Raw genomic sequence first — 23,244 nt, 5'->3', positions numbered from 1 at the left:
ATTTTAGTGAATCTGAAGTACACTCACTAACTTGTCACTAAAAAAAGTGAATCATCGAAATGATACTGACTTATTCGTCCTCTTGTCGTGCATACTTAATGCAAATTAAAGACTTTTATGGTTTTCTCATGGATACCGTTGTCAGAACTGGACCAAAATGGGACCAAACGGGAAGCACCAACTTTCAAACAGATAAAAAAATCATCAAAATCGGTTCACCCAGTCAAAAGATCTGAGGTAACAAACAAAAAAAAAAAATACAGTCGAATTGATAACCTCCTCCGTTTTTGTTTGAAGTCAGTTAACAATACATTACTTCTCAACCACTAATTAATAAATCTTTTTGTAATTACAAATTTTATGTGTTTATAAAAAAAAAAACTATTGCAAGTGTCACAGTAAAGAATCGAACCCTAGCTCTTTGTCACCAAAATTCATAATTCTAAATTCAGAACTAACAATTTAAACAACTATTATCTTTTAAGGATAGTAATGGTATGTCGTTTAAAGATTTATTAGCAGCATTTTTTTTTTAAATAATTTTATACATTAATATTATGTCAAACGAACTAAAGAAAAAAACACAAAATTATATAATTTTTAATGCTAATTAATGTCAAAAAATTGAAAAATTATGTTTTGACATTTACTAATATTGTCTAATATTTAAAGACATTTGTAAAACTTTTTTCTGTATAGAAAGATGTATAAATAAAATTAACAGCGAAATTCGCTACATAGAGATTTATTATAACATATAGCTTGACCTGGAAGGTACTGTCTGATTTCTAACGAGAATTTATCCATCATATAATTCCGATAATATTTAAACCCTATATTATAGCAAGAAACTCACAGGAACCTTTTGATGCCGATAGAAGGATTGAACTGATGCAAATCAAAATTCAAACAGTAACACATTCTTTCTATCGTTTTGCTATCTTTAAGTAATTGATGAGAGCGTTCGTCAATTTTTTCCAAAAAAAAACAAATCCGATCGAAAACTGTTCGATCAAACAACCAAACATTCATTGGTCTTATAAATAAGCATTTGCTTAAAAATAACTTTAGAATTTATACTTTTGTAGTCATTTATTCATTCATTCATCAGGTTATTTATTTATAGCAAATATTTATCAATTTATTTACCATAAAAATATATAATTTTAATTTTTAGGGATATACAATATTCTTTTTGGGAGTTTCGTAGAATGATGTAATTTGAAATAAAATATTACAGACTTTTTAAAATGATACTGAAACATTAAATAACTCGATATTTTTGAAACATGTAATTTTGATTTCATATATTTGTACATTTTTTTTAAATAAAAAAGGTTTTGGTACTAATTTCTAAATTATTAACTGATTTTAAACCCTAACTTAAATTTTTTAATAATTTTTTATGATTTGTTATACCACGATTTTTCAACATTTTTTTGGTAAAAGTGCATACATTACAGGAATTGTAACTAATTTTTATTAATTCATAAAAAAAAATTCATTAAAATATTCAAATAAGAAGAAAAATTTGAAAATAAAAAATTTTTGTTTTTATAATGAAGATTTCAAAAACACATTTCCTCCCTCAAAACAAAAAACAAAAAATTATTCAAATCGTTATAATTTTGCTTGAAGAACGAACTATATTTTCGAAACTAGTCACAAATAAAAACCTTTAAAAAAAAAAAATTACAAATATTTCTATCATTTAAATAATTCACTAGAAATTATGCACTTTTTTCCATCGATTAAATTTGTAGATTTTTGGTTACTTTACGAAAATTTGTAAATAATTCAAAATATACAATATTAAAAAAAATTCACACAATTTCAATCAACAAATAAATAAAATAAAATATATTTATTACTAAATTAATAAAACAATTAAATGGAATTTTAAAAGGAATAATAATTTATATTTTTAAAAGACATAGAATTAAAATCACACTTGAATATGACTCTGTATTTAGAGCTATCGTAGGTACTTAAAAAATATAAAAATAAACATATATAAATATGTGAATAAAAAGAAACAATTCATGTATTATGCGAAGGGATATAAAATTATTATAAATAATAATATATCCTATGCTATATATGTAACATTATACAGGTGGTATTGTTTATGATTGTATATAGTGTTAAGTGAGTTCGATGATCAGGGCCGGATTTAAATTTCTGCCGCCCTGGGGCACTGAAGAAAATTCCGCCCTATGACTGAAATTTTATTTTAATAGTTTTGGTATCTTATTTTTTAAGAATTAGAATAACTAATTAATTGCAGAAAAAAGAACCGCTTCATAACGAGCTGACTATCTGGTTGCAGATAAAGATTTTAACGCAATTCTTTTTTCAGTATGAAACTGTAAGACTTCCCAGCGAGGCGTCGATGCAGTAAAAAAGTTGTATAAAGTTTGTACTGTATGAAAGAATGAAGCAGCTTCTGGAGCGCATTCTACTGCGTGAACTCCAACTAAATTCATAGAATGAGCAGCACAAGGAGCATGTTCTGCAAGATATAATTTCATGAATTCTTGCCTGTAAGCCCGAATAAATCCCTAATACATTATTCGCGTTATCATATGACTGACTTTGACAATCTGAGAGATCAAGATCAAAAAACTCAAGAACAGATAATACAGCAACTAGCATCGACGATGATGTACCTTTAAGCTTGCACTTGATCTCATTTGCACTAAACTAGACTACAAAACTGCATGTCGAAAAAGCACGGCTCTCGACCAAGAAATTCCAAGTTTTTTCATATGTTTCACATTATTTTGAAAAAAAAAAAAACAAGTGAAAACAAACAATTGACTGATTTAATCTATTCTATCACATTACACATACAAACATGTCACACATACATAACTGATATTCCCATATAATACATACTATACAATTTACGCCTACTTTTCGCACTCACTGGCAAACAGTGATGTTTACGAAAAAACGTTTCAAATAAAAGTTGGTTATTTTTTTATAAGGAATTTTTTTTTACATTTAAACTTTTGTTCTATCTCTAACGGTTTACAAGATGAGTCCTACGGATCCAAGACCCGATTGACCTATGTTGCTTATTTACGAACTCCACCTCCCTTTTTAAGTTCTGAGTATGCTATAAATTCCAGCTTGATATATTTTTTCGTTTTTGAGTTATCGTGTTGACAGACAGGCGAACAGACAACCGAAAATGGACTAATTAGGGGATTTTAAAAACACCTATATCAAAATTTTATTCATAGCATCAATATTTATAAGCGTTACAAACTTAGTTATACCTTGCATATTACATATATGCATGGTATAAAAACATCTAGCTGTATAAAAAGTATACCACTTGGGGCACATAACTGAACTGAATCTAAAAAACACGAAAATTCATTTCATTTACTACTAAATTATACTACCGGAAAAATTCTGCTATTTTCTATTCCAAATAGTTATACTTTCAAAGATTTTTAAATGGTGGAAGCGCAAAAAAGTACATTAATCATATCTATTTGCAACAGAAATGAATGTTATCTGTGCTTCCACCATTATCATACAATTTATTTTTTATATTATTTACTCTGGGTTAAAGTATTATTAATCTCTCTTATTAAATTATATATTCAATTGTAAAAGATACATACTGTAATAATGAACATATACTCATAATATAATAGTCTCCCACTATTTGATTAACACAGGTAACTCTCATATACATTTTACCTCCTATAATAATCATATAGAATAAAGAATACAAAATATGTTCTTTTTGTATAAAAGTGTAATACACTTTTTACGCTGAAAAAGATATCTCAGTACATTGTAATATAATATTGCATCTTTTTCTTATTCATTTAGTGTACTATACACCGAATCGAAAAAGAACATACTTATATTATATTATACATATTGGATTTTATATAAATATTTATATATATTTTTTATATTTTTGAAATAATTTTTATTATGGTGGCGGAATTTACTATTTATAAGGCCGTACAAACATCATACCAGTATCAGTTTGTGTTTGGAAATTTACAAAAAAAGTATTATTTAGTTTAATTTCTTTTTTCGGTTTTTAAAAAATTTTTGTTTTAATTTTTAAACTACAAAATGAACGGAATTTTTGTAAGTAATTTTTGTATCGAGATTTTAAGTTTTTATACGGTTTTTTACAAAATAAGGATTTTTAGAGATTTTTAAATTATTGAAAGTGAATTGAGTTTTAAGGCGATATTTGACGGATAATCTTATTTCGTGAAAAAAGTGCATTCTAAGATTTTGGATAGAGTTTAAGTAAATAAACTAAGATTCGAAATTATTTAGCTAGCGAAAGACATACAGAAATTTTTAAAATTTGAAATATAAAACACCTTCGATCGAGGATGAATTATTGTTGATTTCGAGTTGAGACATAGTTATTGAAATAAATACCTTCGATCGAGTTAATATAATGAGAATTCGAAATGCTTTGATAGTGAAAAACGACAATATTATTATAAAAATTCAATATTCATCGGTCACATTGAAATTTCTGGCTTGTCCAAACAAATGCAAAAGACTTAAAACGTTGAATATTTCATCGTAAATTATTTTTTTAATTATATATTTTGGAAATTTTGTGTATTTCAAATAAATTTTTAAACGGTTTAGAAAGAATTAAATTCAAAAACAAAATCGGAATATTTACAAAAAAGTAAAAACTGTACTAATTAAATTAATTTAGAAATTTAAAAATTTTAAATATATTAGGATTGAAATAAAATCATTAAATATAAATTTCTTTGGTATTAATTGAAAATTAAATCAGTTTTTCTAGAATTTTTATAAAAGTATTGTTTAGTATTTTTTATCAAAAATTAGTGAAATTCTCCCAGTAAGAAAATATTTTGCTCCCAAAAGCTTTGTACGACTTTTAAGAAAGCTTAGTTTTAGAAAAATTTATTTTAAATATCTAACGAACTTCTTATTACAAATATATTTTCAAGTCGTTCGTAATTTTTAACAAAACAACAACTTTCGGTTTAGTTCAAGTAATTATGAGCCATAAAATCAGAGATAGTAATTCAATTCCGTGAAGATTTGTATTCATACATGATTTCAACTATTTCAGTGTTTTCTTTAGGAATCGTTCAACCGCATATAAATAAATCAAGTACTACAAAAAAATATATCAAATAAAAGTTTTTAAACGCGTGCAAAACCTTAGGGAATTATGTCAGTCTCAAATAATTTAATAAATTCGTTACGTTTAACATTTATACAAATACTTATATTATTTCTTAACACACGTCATAAATATATTTTATACAATACACGTGTGTAATTGACCGTTTAATTTTTTTAATAGATTTACAATAGACTTACAATCTATGTGTCTGAGATATGATAGATATTTATATCTAAAAAAAAAACGTGTTAAACTAAAATTGAACATTTCCTGTAATTTTATATATCAGCTTCGTTCGTATTTTAATCGCAAATATTATCGTTGTAACTCTGTCTTCTATTATTCGCATTAAAATTTTATAATTTGAGTTAAGAAATAATTTTTTGTATTACGGATTATTGTGGTACAGAAAGTTGCAAAAAGTTAGATGTCAATACCTTTATCTAAAAACCATTTTTTTCCGGAATCATTAAGTAATATCACCGATATAACTATAGAGCTATATTCGTACAAATCGAGGGCCAGGGCAATTTTGGATAAAAAGCTTGATTTTTATATGAAGTTAGGGAGGTTGTCAGATTATTTAAATAAATAAATGACTTTAAAAATAGACATATTTAATATTAATATTATGGGAAAACGGTAGATGGTGAATAATGATGAAACTTGACAATATAAGACGAAAAATAAATGAAATTTTTCTATATCTAGAGTAATTTTCAAAATATCGAAAATTGAAAATTTTGTTTAGTTTCTTAGCTTTCGATATTTCGAAAACCAAGGCAAATATCGAAAAATTTATATTTTTTGTCTACATTCATAAAGTTATAACAAAATTCATCATCAAAGTTGAAAATAAGGTACAAATATTTTCAACCACAAGTCTAAACTTTCCTTGGCGCTTATACTACCTCAATCTCCGAAATAAATTTTTTTCTTATAAAAGCCACTGGATAGGAGAAAACCGTTCGGTACGATTTAAAAGAGTCTACTCTCTCCTAGATTATGAATTTTAAGACGCGATAGTACATAATTTTGAGACACCTTGTATTTAAAATATAAGACAATTTATGAATCAACACTTGTTAAAATTAATAAATGAAGATCTTATTTTATTTTTAATGAAAGACATTCTTTGAATAATTTTACGCTACCCATGTTTATTGCGTGTGAATACTAATTTATTTATATTTTTAGACTTATATAGTTATTATTAAATGAAATTATTAATTGTTTTATTTTAATTTCGTTAAAATTATAATGTTTATTTAAGATAATTTCTATTAAAAAATCGTCAATTTCTGTTAGTTTTAAAATTACGGAGGCCTTACGTTAACTTGTATGATTCGCTTGTACTTGCATTCAAATCATGATTTGAATCCAAGGGTAGATTGACAGGGTGGAACAGAATATGTTATTTCACTACAAAAAAGCTGCATGGTTTAACCAAATTTTTCGTAACATTACACAAAGATTTTCCGAAACATCTTTAATTGAAATATCATAGTAAAATTACAACTTGTTAAAGAAAATATGACCTGATAAGAAAATGTAGTAAAAATTTATTTTTCTTCTAACCGATAAATTCTAAAGTTTATGTTTTCATCTTTATTGTATCACCTTCTTTGTATTTGTCCCAATTTCGCTCAGTAACGAACAGCCTGAATGACTTCAAAAGCACTAATGCAGTTTAGGTAGCCAATTTCATTCTGGTTGGACTTAAATTGTGGCTATAATAGTGTGTTAATTAAATATTAAATAGCCATAGGCACGTCGGTATACATCAACTTTATCTTTATCTCCTTCCAGAAAATTCTCGAATGTGTCCTAGCTTTTCAGATACTGACTTGCATGAATTTCGTAAAATTTCTATCTTTTAGCATCTCAGTCATTTTTAAGTCACTTGTTTGTGTGATTAAAACCAAAATACAAACAAATGTACTTTTATCAGTACAATTAATTTTGCTAAAACAGCTAAAACAATCTAGTAGCACGGCTCATAGCGATTAAGAGAAATTATCAGTAAATGATTATCAAATTGATTGTATTACTTAGCTTGCTTCAGGCCTTGGCTATTAGAAAATATATATTTAATCGTGGTAGTAAGAAAAGGCATTGCTTTGTATTCTGGCTCTATTTACACAAACAAATATTATTTATAACAATTATCCGCTGTTATAGATTGCTTCCTGTTTTTACTCTTATCGCATATTTATTATTACAACGATCTATAAAATAAAAGACACCATGATTTTTAATAATAAACTATATTTCACGGTATTGTGATTTTAACAAAAAAAAAAAAAACAATTCATACAAGAGAATTCTGTCATGAAAACAAAAACAAAAAAGACATGTAATGTATGCGAAATGTTGCAGTTTTATAAGCAAATATAATACAATTCAAAATTGACAGACATATTAGTTAGATGATTGTTTTAGAAAATGACAAATAAATGATGCAATAATAAAATACTTTATTTATAAAAATTGTAAATTAAAAAATAATTTATTTTTGTTATTTTCAATTTATTTATAACATATTTATATAGTTCCGACATTATTCTTATTTTGATTTTTAGTCATGTTTGTATTTATTTTTTGAAACATATACACGGAATGCATATTGCATATTAGATTATCGTTAATGTAATTTATACAGAATGGCCTTTTACTCTTTCACGAAAAACTAAAAAAGATTCTTAATATTACTTTTTAATATTTTATTTATTATTTCTATGGAATCAAAATTATATTTTTTAGTCAATTTAGTTCCTAGTTTTCTGAATGCAGTTTATTATCTTTTGATTTTGACCAGAAGTTATTAACTTTTGTAGATAAGGTGCTAATAAAAATGACAATTAATTGTCCCAATTAATTGTCTTGATACTTTGTGTATTACACATGATAAATATAAAAATTAGTCAATTTTTTGTTTAACCAATCACCTAATTCTCTAGTCTGGCCTTCTTTTGCACTCCTTTGTACCACATCGAAAATTAAGGTATTCCAATTTATACAGAATGCGTATTAAATACTCCTTAATTGACGCACAAAATTTCAGTTTTTTGGTAACACTTTCGTTTTGGTATCGGAACGTCTTAACTCAAAAATCAATAAATGTTTTTGTTTTAAATTATACTCGTGGAATTTTAACTTTAAATTTTCGATATTATCGTTTTAATTCTTGTAGATAAGTGGACACTCTGTACCTTTATTAAGCATGTTCAATACACTTTTTGTATTATTCACATATTAAAATGTGATTAGATAAGACTAGGAAGAAAATAAGATACTTAATATAGTGGATTATTATACATCTAAAACATGACTTCCATGTAATAAATACTCTCTAATCGTGGTTCATAATTTTAAAACCATTATTTAATAACATATAGGTACACGAAAGTAAAATGTTTTAAATTAGTTGTAATTTCATACTTAAATCTAATTTTAATAGCTTTCTCACTAAAATTTGTTAAATAGTTACTAATATCCATTTGACTATATTTCATTTCCAAATTGAAAATATTTCATTCATTAAAATTTTTCACTTGATAGAAAAAAAGAAATATTCAAAATTTGAAATTTATAACAATACTAAATGTATTTTAAGGTATTTCAATCATTAAAAAATTAGAATTTTAACATGTTGCGAATAGAAAATCGATAATTTCGCTCCATCTTCTGTAGATTAAAAAGTAAACAAAATTTCTACTTTTATAAATTAAAACTCGAACATTACATTAACTCAAAGATTAAACGAATTCTCTAAATATGAATATCTCAAGCTTAAATTTTTCCTAACTGTTATATTTTTATTCTGTTCCAGGCATTTGTTTTCGTATGTACAATCGCCACTGCTTTAGCTGGTTATGCAGGCTACTATCAACCACATGAAGAAGCTATTGACTACCATGTAAGTTCATAATCAACAAATTCATTGTCTAAGTAATACTCAGTTCAATGCCAGTACAAAATAAATACTTGATCTTTAAGTAAGAATTTACGACAAATCTATTGAATTTGGGAATATTCCAAATACAATCACTCAAAAATGTTATTGTTTGTTTGTATATACATGTAATATAATTCGCAGTTAATTCCTGTGTACACATAATATCAACACAATAACACGTTTTTAATTCTGTGTACAGTCTCACTTAAATACATACATTCCAATGCCGTTTCTGCAATACTTTATAATTATTTATTGGATTTTAATACTAAAAAAGACTCTATCTATCGATAGAAAAAAGAACTATAGTTTGCAATGCTCATAGATACATAATATTTAACAGAAATGTTTGCTTACAATCTACAGTGTAAGCCATACGCACATACCATTAATATATAAAAGAGTACAGCACATTAAAATATAGAAAAAGTCGGCATATTTTGCCTTTGAATTCAATGAAAAAGTCAGCTGAGTTGATTACATTTATTTTACTCGTGACGCTGACATCTTAGCGTTAAAATCTAATAATGATTTTTGCTATACATTCCCAGTAATGGGAACAAATCCAGTAATAAGAACACCTCTGGTTTTTGTCGAGTCCCGATTATCGAAACTCTACTGTGAAAGTTGTTCTCAATAAAGGAAATCCTTCATATAAATCATTTTGTTTTTGGATAATCTTAATTACATAATTTTTAGAAATTTTTAGAAATCATGTACCAAATTTCATTTGTACAAACAATATTTCTAAACCATTCGCAGACACAACAAAAAAAAATCGTTTCTAATTTCTGCAAATTTACATTTCACAGGCACCAGCCAATTACAAATACGATTACGCAGTAAGTGATCCACATACCGGTGACCACAAACAACAATGGGAACATCGTAGCCCAGGAGGTCATGTCCAAGGTGCATACAGTTTAGTTGAACCAGACGGCACAACCCGTATTGTAGAATACACATCTGACCCACATCTTGGTTTCAATGCCGTTGTCAAGAAAATTGGACATGCAACACATCCACAATTATACGGACATGAGGCTGGTCATGGTCACTATTAAAAAAACAGAAACCTAAAGGATATTATGACGTAATCAATATGGCGAATGACATCTAGACATTACATATATAAAGGCTTGTTGATTGTTTTTGAAAGAAAGAAAGTCTTGTAGACATAAAATCAATTCGAAAAGTTTTCCAAACACATATTTCTAGTTATTTTCAATTGTTTTTCCATTTTTTTTCGATCTAAAATGGTAGTTCAATGTAGATCTAGAAAATTATTCGAATTGATAGATTGATGTTTACATCTTTTATTTTAAAAATGATCTCTATTAATTTTTTTTATTGTTCTTTAAGTTGTTATTAAGGGGGATTCCATGACTAAAAACAAACAGGTTGTATTTTCTAGGACTGTAAAATGTATGTACAGTTTTAAAAAATACATACCGTATAAAAGAAAATGAAATCGTGACATAATAAATAAAATATGATGACACTCCTTTTGTGGAAAAGGTCAGAGTCAGGTAATTTATTTTACGATTTTAATCTCTCTCTGAGTTAATCGTGTCTCATTAATATCATTTAAAACAATTGTTAAAATTAAGTTTATTAACTTTGTTTCCCATAATGTTAAAATTTCATTTTCTTTTGTACAATTTTATTATTGTAAATGTGTAGATGTGAAGATTTATTTTTTTAATAATGTTCCATCAGCAGTTTCAAACAAGTCTTTATCCATTTCTGAGATACCTTTTTTGTATTTTGTATTATATTTATCTTTATTATTTATGTTTTATCTTAATCTTTTTAAAAAAAAATCACAAATAAACACTTTTATTTTTTTACAAAAATATTTTGTTTTTTTATTTCATAACTTTCAGGAAATTTTAAAGTCAGAATACTGAATAGAGAATATATTTCTCATTTTCCAGAAAAATCGCTCACCTGTGGTAATTGCTCTAATACTCTCGAAAAAGTTGACTTTCAGACGACTGGATTTTGAATATTTCTTTAATTATTCCCGAAAAAAATTGCAAAAATTGTTGATTTTATAGTCATTTAAAGGCCATATTTTCAAAATTTAGTTTAGTAGTAGTTTGATTTTGCCCTTGCCTAGCACCGCACCAGATAATCTTCTAAAAGAAACAACGTATCCAAACCACTTTAGTGGGATTTTTAATACGATTTATTTCGATTTCCGGGGAAGAAGAGGGCTGTCATAAGTTGAACGCGTCTGTCTGTGGCATCGTATCTCCTAAACGGAAGAACAGATTATGATTTGTTGTTTGTTTGAAGGTGATTTGATATAGAGTGTCCTTACTAGCTTACTTTCCAGGTTTATATTGGAGAGATTTACAAGGTAAAATCCACATTTATCTAACATTTTTAAAATTTTTTAAATTTTAAAGTCAGGCATCTTAAAATAAACGCTAGCTTTATGAGATTAAGAAATTGTGCCGAAAAAATCCCTTTTAGAAATATGAATTTGACCATCATTTCACCTTGAAACCTTTTTACTTTATGAAAAACTTCACAGACTATTGGAGATATATTACCCCTAATAATTGACGCAACTTCTGTAAAAAAAAAAACATTTTTCTTAAAAATATACCTATACCCTTAACAAGATAGATTCCATGATTTAGAGATGAAAGATCCTATTTTATATTAGAACGCATGGTATAAATCAGGCAAGACCAGCAAGTAAAAATCAAAAAAATTTGCATCTGATAAATTATTCGTTTTTCCCTTCAACGAAGCTAGTTTCATTGTTTCTTTTTTTAGAAATTTTGATACCTTCCAAACGTTTCGATTCTTCTTCGTTGCTATACCTTGAGTAATTTGTTTCAAGACAGTTGCTTCGAGATTGAAATATATTAAGTTTATAAATCTTGGAAAGTGTGGACAAGACAACTATAGTATAGTATTGTGATTGTAACAGAAACAGCTATAGTAGAAGTACTGTACACAACTGATCATACACTGAAGTTGTGTATATGAAGTCTCTGCCGGTACTGTATTAGACAAAAATTATATCTCATTACACTACAAACTTTTATACTCTTACCTTGCGTATAATGAAAATTTTTTAACAATATTGTAGCGGAGTACAACTATACCTTAATTGGTACACTAATTAAAAAACGTTTTTTAATAAAATATAAAATAATCATTACACTTTTTTCTCATTATAAATATTTTTTTTTTAAATTTCACAAATTTTAAATTTAATTACAAATAATTAAATTAAACAAACAAAAGAATATTAAGAAATGATTGATGTTTAGTGCTTCAAATGAAAAAGACAATATAAAGGTGTCTCTCTAATTATGATTACACCACTTGCGAATTAAATAAAAATGAATTGACTTTCTGACCTTAAACCTATGTGATTTTAAACTAAATATCTAGTAGACCTAATAAATAATAGATCTAAGACTAGGCGTAACATTTGACAATCATATCAGAAAAGCTGAAAATTCCAAGGGATCTTGTTTATTTTTCAAGGAGTCGGGAAAATTTTTAATTTCGTGACAAGTTAAAAATAATAAACATTTATTCAGAATGAACTCGAAAGAGATCAGAGAGTTGAATGTCAGACAAAATGTTTTTTGCCATTTTTATTCAATTGTTTTTCTTATGAGAATATCGACCCCAATAGGGCAGAGTACGCCCAAAGAACTAATTTTTGCATTTTACCAGTTTTAAGCCAAAAAGTACCCTTGTGATTTTTTTTCTATACACTTAGTTTTCGTAATTCTTGGAAAACTAAAAATGATTCGATTGAAACTATTATTCGATTTTAAGAAAAATGTGTTATATTTAAGCAGCCCCTGCGCTACGAATTGTTTATTATCGACTTATGCTTAAAACCGGAGTATCAAATTGGAGACGGATGAGTAGGTACTATTTATGGAACCGTTTATCAAAATGGAACTTTTTGATTTTAATAAAATAGCATATCTTAAATATTTTTCAATTTTAATCCATCAGCACGTAATTAAAGCTTTTCTATCTGAAATAGAAGTCTCTAGTCATAGAAATTTTAGTCATTAGACACGATAAATAGTCTCTCAAATTTCTAGTTGTCTTTAATTAACTGCAAAACGATATGTCCGGCTTAAGATGGCAATTAAAGCTTTTCTACCTGAAAGAGAAGGTTCTGGCCATGATAATTATGGTCATTAAACACGATAAATAACCTCTCAAAGTTCGAGTTGTCCTTAATTAACTGTCGAACGATTCGCCCGGCTTAAGATCTATAAGTTAATGTCCCATCAACATTAACCTAGGTACTCATTGAATATTCCTCGTTAACAATAGAATTTTAAATTACCCAAAACAAAAAAAAAACAAAAAAATAAATTAAAAAATTTCTTCATAAAAAAATTATAATTTTTTTGTTTGTTTGTTACAAAACTTTTACTTTTCCATCTTTTAAACACCAATTGTAAAATACGAAGGTCGAATTATTACCTATATCGTTTCCAATAAATTGAATTATATAGTTTGTTTTGTATTCGATAAAGATTAATACAAATAGTTAAAAAATTTATTTAACAAGATTATGTTTTATATTCAATTACCTGTAATATAATAATTTCTGTTTTTTAATTCATAAAAATAAATTATATAAAGTTAGATTCACATTAATTGTACAGGATGAACGGTAAATTATATGCAAAACTGTTATTATAAACAACGTGCTTAAAATAAAACATAGCAGAAGAAACGAAAACTATGGCAAACTTCATTAAATTTTATTTATTTAGTTATTAAAGGTGAAGTCTCTGAAGAAAGAGTGCTCCGGAAAATTACCCTTCATCGACAAGAATCGTACACCCTTGACTCTCTTGAGTAAGATTTACGTCGATTTTTTAGAAACTACACGCCTAATTATACAAGAGATTTCTGAGTTTATTCGGTCAGAATAGCTCTAATAATTGAGACCAAAAAAAGATTTCAATTTTTGAAATTTTCTCAAATATAGGTACTCATTTGACAACAATTTGTTTCGTAATTTGAAGAAATTTGGTGTACAGACTAATTTTGATGAAAAAGACTACAAAAATCGAGTTGATTTACCGATTGGCTAAAATCTTATCGAATTAGAAAATTTTTATTTAATTTTTTTTGTCCTAGTGTGTATAATTTTATTTTATAATTTTATATTTCCAATTATGTTCCCAAATCAATATTTTCGCAATTTAACAGTTCAATATTTACGAAGGACAATTTGAACTCGAGGTAATATTTAGATCACTATAATTTTATCAATTTCGATAACCCAGATTAATTTTTTTTTGTTATATGAAATTCACAAATCGTAATATTTAAATTTAAATGTTTACATTTTTTTTTCTGAAAAATAAATTGTAAATTCAAAAACAATGGCCCCTTTAGCGTATTAAAAAATGCACGATTTATGCATAATTTTTTTTCTCTTGAATAAATGTTTTAGATAATTAGGAGTGGTTAAATAAAATATAACGATTTTTAAAAAAAAACAAACAAAAATTGATGTAAATAAGTTATTGAAACACGAACTTTAGAAAAACGATTCTATTATACAGGGAGTCCCACTAAAAATGAAATGGTTCCATTTTTACGTCGCATTGAGCTGTTTCTGATAACATTAAACTTCATTTTTATACTCTGTTATATATGTAATATATATCAAGGTATACTAAGTATAATCCCAAGTTTGTATCGCTTAAAAATAATGATGCTACCAACAAATTTTTGGTACAAGTGTTCATAAAAAGTGAGTTTGTGACCCACATAGGCCAAGATCTTGAGTCCATAGGACCGAACTTGTAAACCGTTAGAGATAGAACAAAAGTTTAAATATAAAAAATGTTTCTTATAAAAAAATATACAACTTTTGTTTGAAACATTTTGTCGTAATTGTCGGACAAAATTTGTATCCATTTTCTCCAAAACTATACAAGATAAAGAGTTGAAAATTGGCAGGTATCTTCAACTAGTGGTCTTGTAGAACATTCTCGAAAAACAAAACCAAATTCTAGAAAGTTTTCGAAATTTTTGAAAACCAAATAAATCGGCCGTCTTAATTGTGTTGGTTTTTCTCCTCGTCTCGTTCCCCAAAGTCTCCTAATTGATAAAAATAATGCAAGCACTGACATTCAAAACTTTCTATACAGGGTATTTCAACATTTAACTCAGTCAATTGTTTGTTTTTCCTTGTTTATTTTATTTTTAAAAGCGAAAGGTGGGAGAATGAACAAACTTTTTACAAAACAATATGGAAGGCTGTTTAAGTTTTCAAGTGATATGAGAGAAATGTTGGTGCGATGATTATTTTAGTTTAGAAGATTATTTGAAGATTATATTAGAATTGTAAATTTTTTAAAAAGCTCGAACGGTACTGTCTTCTAATAATTATATAATTTGTGAATTAAATATCACGCTTAAAATAAAATTATCTGTTAAATCTATAATTTTTTGAAGTTATACTTCTTTTGGCGCGTTAGGCAGAAATGATGAGGGTAAATTTTTACGATGCGCGCGCACACCGTCACGAAAAACCGACATGATGAAGTTAGCTATAGTTAACATTTTAGTTTTTCAAATAAAGGTACCAACAAAGTAAAAGTAAGGACATCTACGTATATTAAATAAACTTTATTTAACTAAATAATGCATTATAATAAAACTTTTAATGTATTAAATACCTTTTTTCTATTTTCTATTGTTAATGTCGTTTTTTCTACAAATGTAAAATAAGGCAAAAGATAAAATTTTTAAAAAGATTTTTATCTTGTTACGCCGAAGAAGTATAACTTCTAACGCGTGTACATAAGTACACACACACTGTTTTATACTTAATCCGTTTGGTATAGCCCAATATATATTGTTCCTTATATCCTGTTCTTCATGTTTTACGTGACACCCTGTAATTTTTGTATATATGTAATATAATAATATAATACATTACATTCATAAATTTTATACAAAATTGAACGAACGAACGAATGATAATTAATATTAAAATATAATATATCGAATACTTAGATGAAATAATAATATACATATTAAAATAAATAGATTATCTATTACAAAATAGTAACATGTTTGTTTATATTTTTTAATTTGACAGTACACAGTCAGAATAGGTAAATGTGCAGCGCTATAATAGTGTTGGCATAGCGTGACCCTTTTACTATGCATGATCATTATTAAAACACGGTCAATACATATAAATAGAATTTAAAATCGCGATCAATTTATAAAAAAAATATTATAAGTAATATAATAATATTTATTTTGCACTTTCAAATTCACATAACTATATAAAGAATAAACATCGACTGTTAATTTAGTTAGGATAATGTTGTATTTTGTATGTAAAATGTTTTTATCGAAAACAAATAGACATTCCATTTCGGAAAATTTGCTACAAATTTATCAAAAACCTTAAGGTTAATTGGACAATACACTGCAATTTTGCAGTACACTCTAAATTTTATAAATCAGAAATTTTAATCTATAAATTTATTATTAAAATTTAAATCGGATTTATGCAATTACTAACAGATAGCCACCCGCTTTGCAGGGCAATTTCTCCTTTTTAAAACAAAGACTATCACGTTATAGCCCTCACTTATCCTCACTTTTGTTCACAATTTTATGGATTTTAATTTTTAATTTTTTTAAATGAAGTTTTGACCATGATACTCGCTGACATTGTAACTTTCTATAGGTCCAATCATTAAATTAATGTGATTTTTATACTTTTTGGATCAAAATTACCCCATCCACCGAGTTGCATTGAAAATTTTATTTAATTATTTAGCTATCGATATTTCGAAAATTAAGGTAGATTTCGAAATATTTTACTCTCTGATCAAAATGCATACTTTTTCTTTCATGACGCTGATCAATTCCCTTGACACTCCTTGACCTTTTCTTCGCTCTTTTTAACAAAATTTTTTTTCCGATTTCCTCGATTTTTTCATGGGGTTACTATTAAAAAAATTGCAAAAAATCGAGAAATTTTTTTAATCTCCAATTTCGATAAAACTCAGTATATAAGGTAATTTTGACCCAAAACGTACAAAAATCGGGTATATTTGATGACTGGTCGAATAGTTTTTAAGATACAGACTAAAATCGATCCAAATATTGCGATATCTCAGAAACTCTGCATCCAATCATTAAATTTACCTGATTTTTATACTTTTTGGATCAAAATTACCCCATCCATCGAGTTTCATCAAATACCAAAACAAAAATTTCTCGATATTTTCAAAAATAAAAAAAATTTTTGTTGTGGGTTTTGAAGGGGATATATTTTAACAAAATGCAAGTCAACCAGTGTCTTTTCTGTCGAGTTTAATAATACAATAAATGTATACTCCCGAAGACGTATACCTATCATTACAATTATTGGAAAAGTAGTAAAATTTATATTTAAAAAAAAAAACCATAATACCTCAAACATTAAAGCCGTGCGATTGATCCAAAAATAAAATACCGGATACTGTATTGGTATTTAAATTTTAACAAAATTATTATGGATATAAATCGAACAAGGTAAAAGTATAATTCGTACATACATGCATAGCATTACATACATCGCATATTGTACCTACAAAAACTTTTTATTATACCTATTTATATTTCTTTTTTTTGTAAATTGTCTATTTAAATAAATAAATAATTATATTTTCTGGTTGATTAATTTTTTTAATTCATTATTCATTCAATAAATTTTTGTATATTAATAATAATAATAATAATATTATACATTCATATATAATTGTATTTTATTGTATAATAATCGTAATTCTACGTTAAATTAATAATAAATTTTATATATTTAATATATTTTACGAATTTATATATGTTTTAAAATAAGAATTTAATAAACTTTTTTTTGTATTATAAAATATTTTTCAATTTATATCTCATATGTTATTGATACAATATTGCTTGCAATATAAAGTTAATTAATTGGAAAAAAATTTAAATTTCTCAAAGAATTCCCCAAACTGCCAAATAACTAACTTAAATGAACACAAACAAATTCAGGTACAAAACGTATTTTTTGTTTAAATAAAAAATAATCATTTAGAACTGTATTTCCAGAATCCTATTTTATTTCATATTTGTTTGGGAAAAATAGCTGTTTAAATGGATGATGTAATTTCAGAGGTGTTTTTAAGTAATCTTCAGAAGATAAATTGCCTTCTTAGAAAATGAACGACCATGGCCCTCTCCAGAAGAATATATATTATATTTTACAAAAAATTTTTTAATATAGGTCAAATTTCTCAAAAAAAAATGTCTATACAAATTTGCTATAACTTTTTCTACCATATGGTCAACTCGCTGGAAGGTTTCACTTAAATTTTTTCGTAAAATCGTAATTTTTACTAACTAAATAGGATACAAATACTTGAGGATTTAGAAATGTTTGCAAAAGTCTCATATCTACGTTAGAAATTACTTTTTTATCATATTTGATGCAAAATTTTGACAAAATTTCCTTTTCATTGCTGATTTTCAAACACATTTTCAGTATACCGTTTTCCCCAAACAGTGATAATCAGACACACAGTATAAATGCACGTTTTTGACAACTCTGTATTGGTACCATTTAGGAAACATGGCACAATTTAAAAATATAAAAAGCTAAATAAACTCTAAATAATTAAATGGCCTAAATAATTTTACAAACTTAACTATTTTTTTGACACCTAGTTCTAATCGCCATATAAAACTTCAATTTGTTGTCTAGATTATCAATTTATCATTTAGCTTATGGATTGATCGCCAAATTTTGGCCAAAAAAACATCAGTTAAGAATAAAAAGACCGGAAAATTATTTCTTTTTTCGTTTTCGGGAGTGCCGATTATAATTTTCTACCTTCTAAAGTATTTACATTGAAAATAATTACTTACTACTCAGAGAAACTTAATTGTATCCCATTGTTTTAATAGATAGAAAAAAAAATTTTTCAAATAAGTAGGGCCGACATTCCGTTCCACTATTATTAAAAAATACCATACTTACACACATTATAATTTTCAATTTTTTCTTTTTCATTAAATACTTTATTGTATTTTTTTTCAAATCAATTATTCTGAATGCAAATAAGGAAATGCAAATATTTATAATAATCACCATTTTATAAGAATCTAATCTATTTTTCAAAGTCTTTTGTGAAATGTTACTCTTTAAAAAGACTTTCATATTATCATATTCTTAGGTATGTTTTCCTTGGCAAACACTTTTTACACTCGAGATAAATTGAAAAGGATAGTCTTATGGATGCACTCAATAGGGCTGTCTTTTTCTGCTTACACTTAGTATAAATAATTTATGCAAAAGAAACAAACGCTATGCTTTATAAGTGCTAAGCAACAACATTTTTATTAATGGTTTTTTTTTGTGTAATTATTTATTTATATCTATCTGTACACGGGAAATAATATTATTTTATGATTTTATAATTCATTTCATTTTTGTAGAAAAGAGATAAAAAACTAAAGCGAAATAGAAAACGCAGTTAAGAAATATTAAATCAATTGTCAAATGGGCTAGATTAAATTAGATCAGAGTCAGAAGAAAGTCTTAGCAGATCTTTTGTACTACACGATAAGAAATGCATGGCGTTTACTACAATGCTGGTATGGTATAGAGACAGATACATAAAGTATATATGTTAGCAAAAGTAATATCACAGTATTGAATAGGGCTATCCACCAGAAATATTGTGGATATCGCCAACCAGTATGGATCAGACGCCAATACTGCATTGATTTGCCTGTCGATTCACACCGATACTGTCTATGGATCAGGAGCCAACATTGCATTGACTCGTCCGCCGATTCACATCGATACTGTCATAGTAATATCCACAAAAATTTTCATATGGTGTATGACCAATTTGATCTATATTGTACCTCCTTTGCTTCAAAAGTACTCCCGAAATGCGAAATTTAATAAATTGTAAGATTTTCTTGAGGCACTGCATTTATTTCACTTGAGTGGAAATCAGTCCATCTCGAAGGATAGTGTCATTCGAGAGAGAGAGAGACTTTCGTATTCATAGAAATGTGTATTCCGATTTCCTCCATGACAAAATCTGCAGAGATTGTTCTGATTATTGAGTTTACAGTGACTAATAAGTAGACCAGAAAGTATCCGCAGATGTTTTTTCCTCAGTTGCAAACACTCTGAAGCTTTTTTCTCTCTAAAGCTTTGGCTTTGAGTTTTTTGGCTTTTTCACAAAAAATGATTCTGCATCGTTTAGTGGAGTAATCCATTTTGACTAATTTGTTAGCTTATTTGTTCCCATCTATTCCTGATTCAGGAGAAAATTCTCTTGATTCAGGAGAAAATTAAAATATTTATGAAAAAGACTGCCATTACATCTTTATATAAACCGATCAATGTTTTATATTATTTAATTAAATAATATTATATTTTATGATTAATAACTATTTTATTGTTTAAACTGAATTTGTCAGAATTTTTGTTCAATGTTAATATGTTTATTTGTATACAAATACCTACCTAATTAATTAGTTTTTAATTAACACGCGAAAACCATTTTAAAAAGCATTTTTGTAAACTTTAAAATCTTAAGTACTATGAGTTTCCACACAATAATATTAAATCATGAATGTAATTATATAATTAATGGAAATTGTTCTTATAAATATTTACGCAAGACTACGGTAAATTCGGTTTTGCACGCAACGATTAATAATTGAAAAATGATAAAGAAATATTACAACAAATTGGATGTTGTAATCAGTAAAAAAAATTACATACATGAAAAAAGAAATTCAGTAAATCACTTACCAATAAAATTTCTTTGAAACCTCGACACAGTTCGTAAACAACTTTTCGCATATGTGGCACTAGTGTAAATATTCTCAACGGACGAACACAGCGTAGAATCATTATGAGTTGAGCTGGAGAATTTGGTGGGACTTGATGTGGCATCCAACACAGAAATACCAAACTCACCTAAATAAAATTTGTAGAAAAATATAAAATGCAGGAGATTTCGGAAAAGGTTTCATTCGATCATACTTACAATATAAATGAAAACATCTAAGACAGACGCAACATCCTTAATATACGCTTTTGGTGTGAAAAATAATCCATCTGCTAAAATTTTTAATGCTAGCTCCAAACTCATTGAGATGACAAAACCATATTCAGCCACTTGTAAAGCAACATTCTCCATGACTCTATAACTTGGTGTCTCAAACATCATTGATAAACATGATAACGTTGTCATGGTAATCATAACCCAATCCAAATATGTTACTAGTCCCAGAAAATTACTAGAAATAAAGAATTATCTTAGTCATGGCGTCAGGTAGACAGAGTAGTCATGCAGAAAAAGCAGATATCAGCCAGTTATGTTTTCTGTCTTTCTTAAATATCATGTTCTGTCTCACTCCGATAAAAATACCTTAAAATACTTGATTGTGATTTAGAATTGGTTTGATCAGCAACTATCAAAATGGGTTAGAAAAGTACTTACTGTAAACTTTTATACTGCACTTTACGCTCTTTGCCAGTTAATGGATCTTTTAAACGTGCATCGTATCGAGCATAAACAATAAGCTGACATATTTTACGAAACTTGCTTTCTCTTGGAACAGCAAATAAAGGTGTATCGAAAAATGGATGATTTTCACGCAAGTCATCTTCACGTTGGTTCCTTAAAACAAAAGAGTCTTTAAATTTAGCTACGTACATCATTTTTCTATGTAAAAGGAGCTCGGGCAAGAAGAAATAGTTCTGAGTTACTCTCTGAAGGTCGCTGCCCGCTTTTCTCAGATTTCCCTTATCTAATTACAGCAATTTCATCCGCTTCGATTAAACTTACCTACGCATTTCAGCTTGTTGTCGTTTCGCTTGCAACAATTTAATATCCAAATCGTGTGGTCTTGCTCGTGCAGAACTCACCCGATTCATTGCACCAATATCACCATTTTCCATTAAATGTTCATAAGTTTGTTTCAATTTTATGGAACCACTACGAACACTTCTACGAATTGATCGTGAACCAAATCTAAAAGATTTTTGAATTTGTTAAATTTTTATGTTTTGATTTACAAAATTTATCACAATTTTTTTCTATTTACGTATTTAAATATTTGGGAAATTTAGCATTTAAAAAACCCAGCCAACGCAATTAACATGAAACACAAACAGAAAAACCATATAATTAATGTATAGAAGCTTTACGGCACAAATATCATATATATTTCGCTAAAAAAAATATTTGCTAAAACTGAAAGGTTATTAATAAATATTATAAAAGCTGCTGCAACAAATAAAATTATATAATTATCATTCAAAAATTGCTTTGGAAAGAACTTAAATTATTTGCAACTATCACAAGTAGCTTTATAATCTCAATTGCAAAATTATTAAAGCACTATGAAAAAAATACGGTAAATACGTAAATGTATATTGAGTATTTTTCTTTAGATTTTTTGAAATACTGCGCTCATTCTGTGGCCGGTAAAGTCAATTTCTATTTTGGCATATAAATGCAAAATCCGCCATTTTTTTTATTTTCAGCAACTTACTTAAAAATATTATTTTATTGAGTATATTTTTATAATTTTTGTTCATTTTAAGCATGATTTACAATAAATAAGGTAATTTACAATCTATTTTTAATTAGCTTAGCCCATTTATTTATTTTTAAGTACAAAAGTTACTTAAAAAAAAAGTTAACTAAACAAAAACTGATAATTTTTCATAATATCCTGAAATGAATCCGTAATCTACTTAAAAAATATCTCAAGTAAAATATGCTATCGCTTAAAAAGAGAATCCATATTATTGTTAAAAGACTCATTTTTTAACTCAATTTGAGAAAATAAAGCTATAACTTAAAAAAAATAAAAATAATAAAATCGCAAAATAATTCAAGGAAAAAATAATCCATTTTCCAAATAACATAAAATAAATACTTACTTTTTCTGATCTATTCGAAGTTGTTTAACACTACTTATAGTACCTTGTGGTTTTAAAGGACCTTTCCCCCCAGGTACTGGAATCATTGAAGAATCACCCAACATTAAACGTTGATTATTCGAATCACTAAAAATT

General features: G+C 26.9%; 2 protein-coding genes across 2 annotated transcripts in view; one reads left to right on the top strand and one right to left on the bottom strand.

The window, feature by feature from the left end:
- LOC123305478 (sodium leak channel non-selective protein) overlaps positions 1 to 23,244 on the bottom strand; it is a 111,813-nt gene that overhangs the window by 83,472 nt on the left and 5,097 nt on the right. The window contains exons 10-14 of the mRNA XM_044887201.1: positions 23,110 to 23,235; positions 22,007 to 22,192; positions 21,659 to 21,838; positions 21,203 to 21,455; positions 20,965 to 21,132 (exon numbers count right to left, since the gene is read on the bottom strand). Coding sequence (XP_044743136.1) covers positions 20,965 to 21,132; positions 21,203 to 21,455; positions 21,659 to 21,838; positions 22,007 to 22,192; positions 23,110 to 23,235 — 913 coding nt within the window. The remainder of the gene's footprint in view (positions 1 to 20,964; positions 21,133 to 21,202; positions 21,456 to 21,658; positions 21,839 to 22,006; positions 22,193 to 23,109; positions 23,236 to 23,244) is intronic.
- Positions 4,099 to 10,573, top strand: LOC123305480 (cuticle protein 19-like). The gene is made up of 3 exons (XM_044887202.1): positions 4,099 to 4,122; positions 8,997 to 9,083; positions 9,935 to 10,573. The coding sequence occupies exons 1-3, from the start codon at positions 4,108 to 4,110 to the stop codon at positions 10,184 to 10,186; spliced, it is 354 nt and encodes a 117-aa protein (XP_044743137.1). The 5' UTR covers positions 4,099 to 4,107; the 3' UTR covers positions 10,187 to 10,573.

This window comes from Chrysoperla carnea, chromosome 1 (assembly GCF_905475395.1).
Source record: "Chrysoperla carnea chromosome 1, inChrCarn1.1, whole genome shotgun sequence".
In the NCBI taxonomy this organism is placed as follows: Eukaryota; Metazoa; Arthropoda; class Insecta; order Neuroptera; family Chrysopidae; genus Chrysoperla; species Chrysoperla carnea.
This window is presented reverse-complemented; position numbering and strand designations above follow the sequence as displayed.

What these genes read in the sequence shown, in the direction of transcription:
- LOC123305480 (XM_044887202.1), top strand. An exon ending in AAGAAGCTATTGACTACCAT is followed by an intron (nt 9,084 to 9,934) that starts GTAAGTTCATAA and finishes TACATTTCACAG; the next exon opens with GCACCAGCCAATTACAAATA.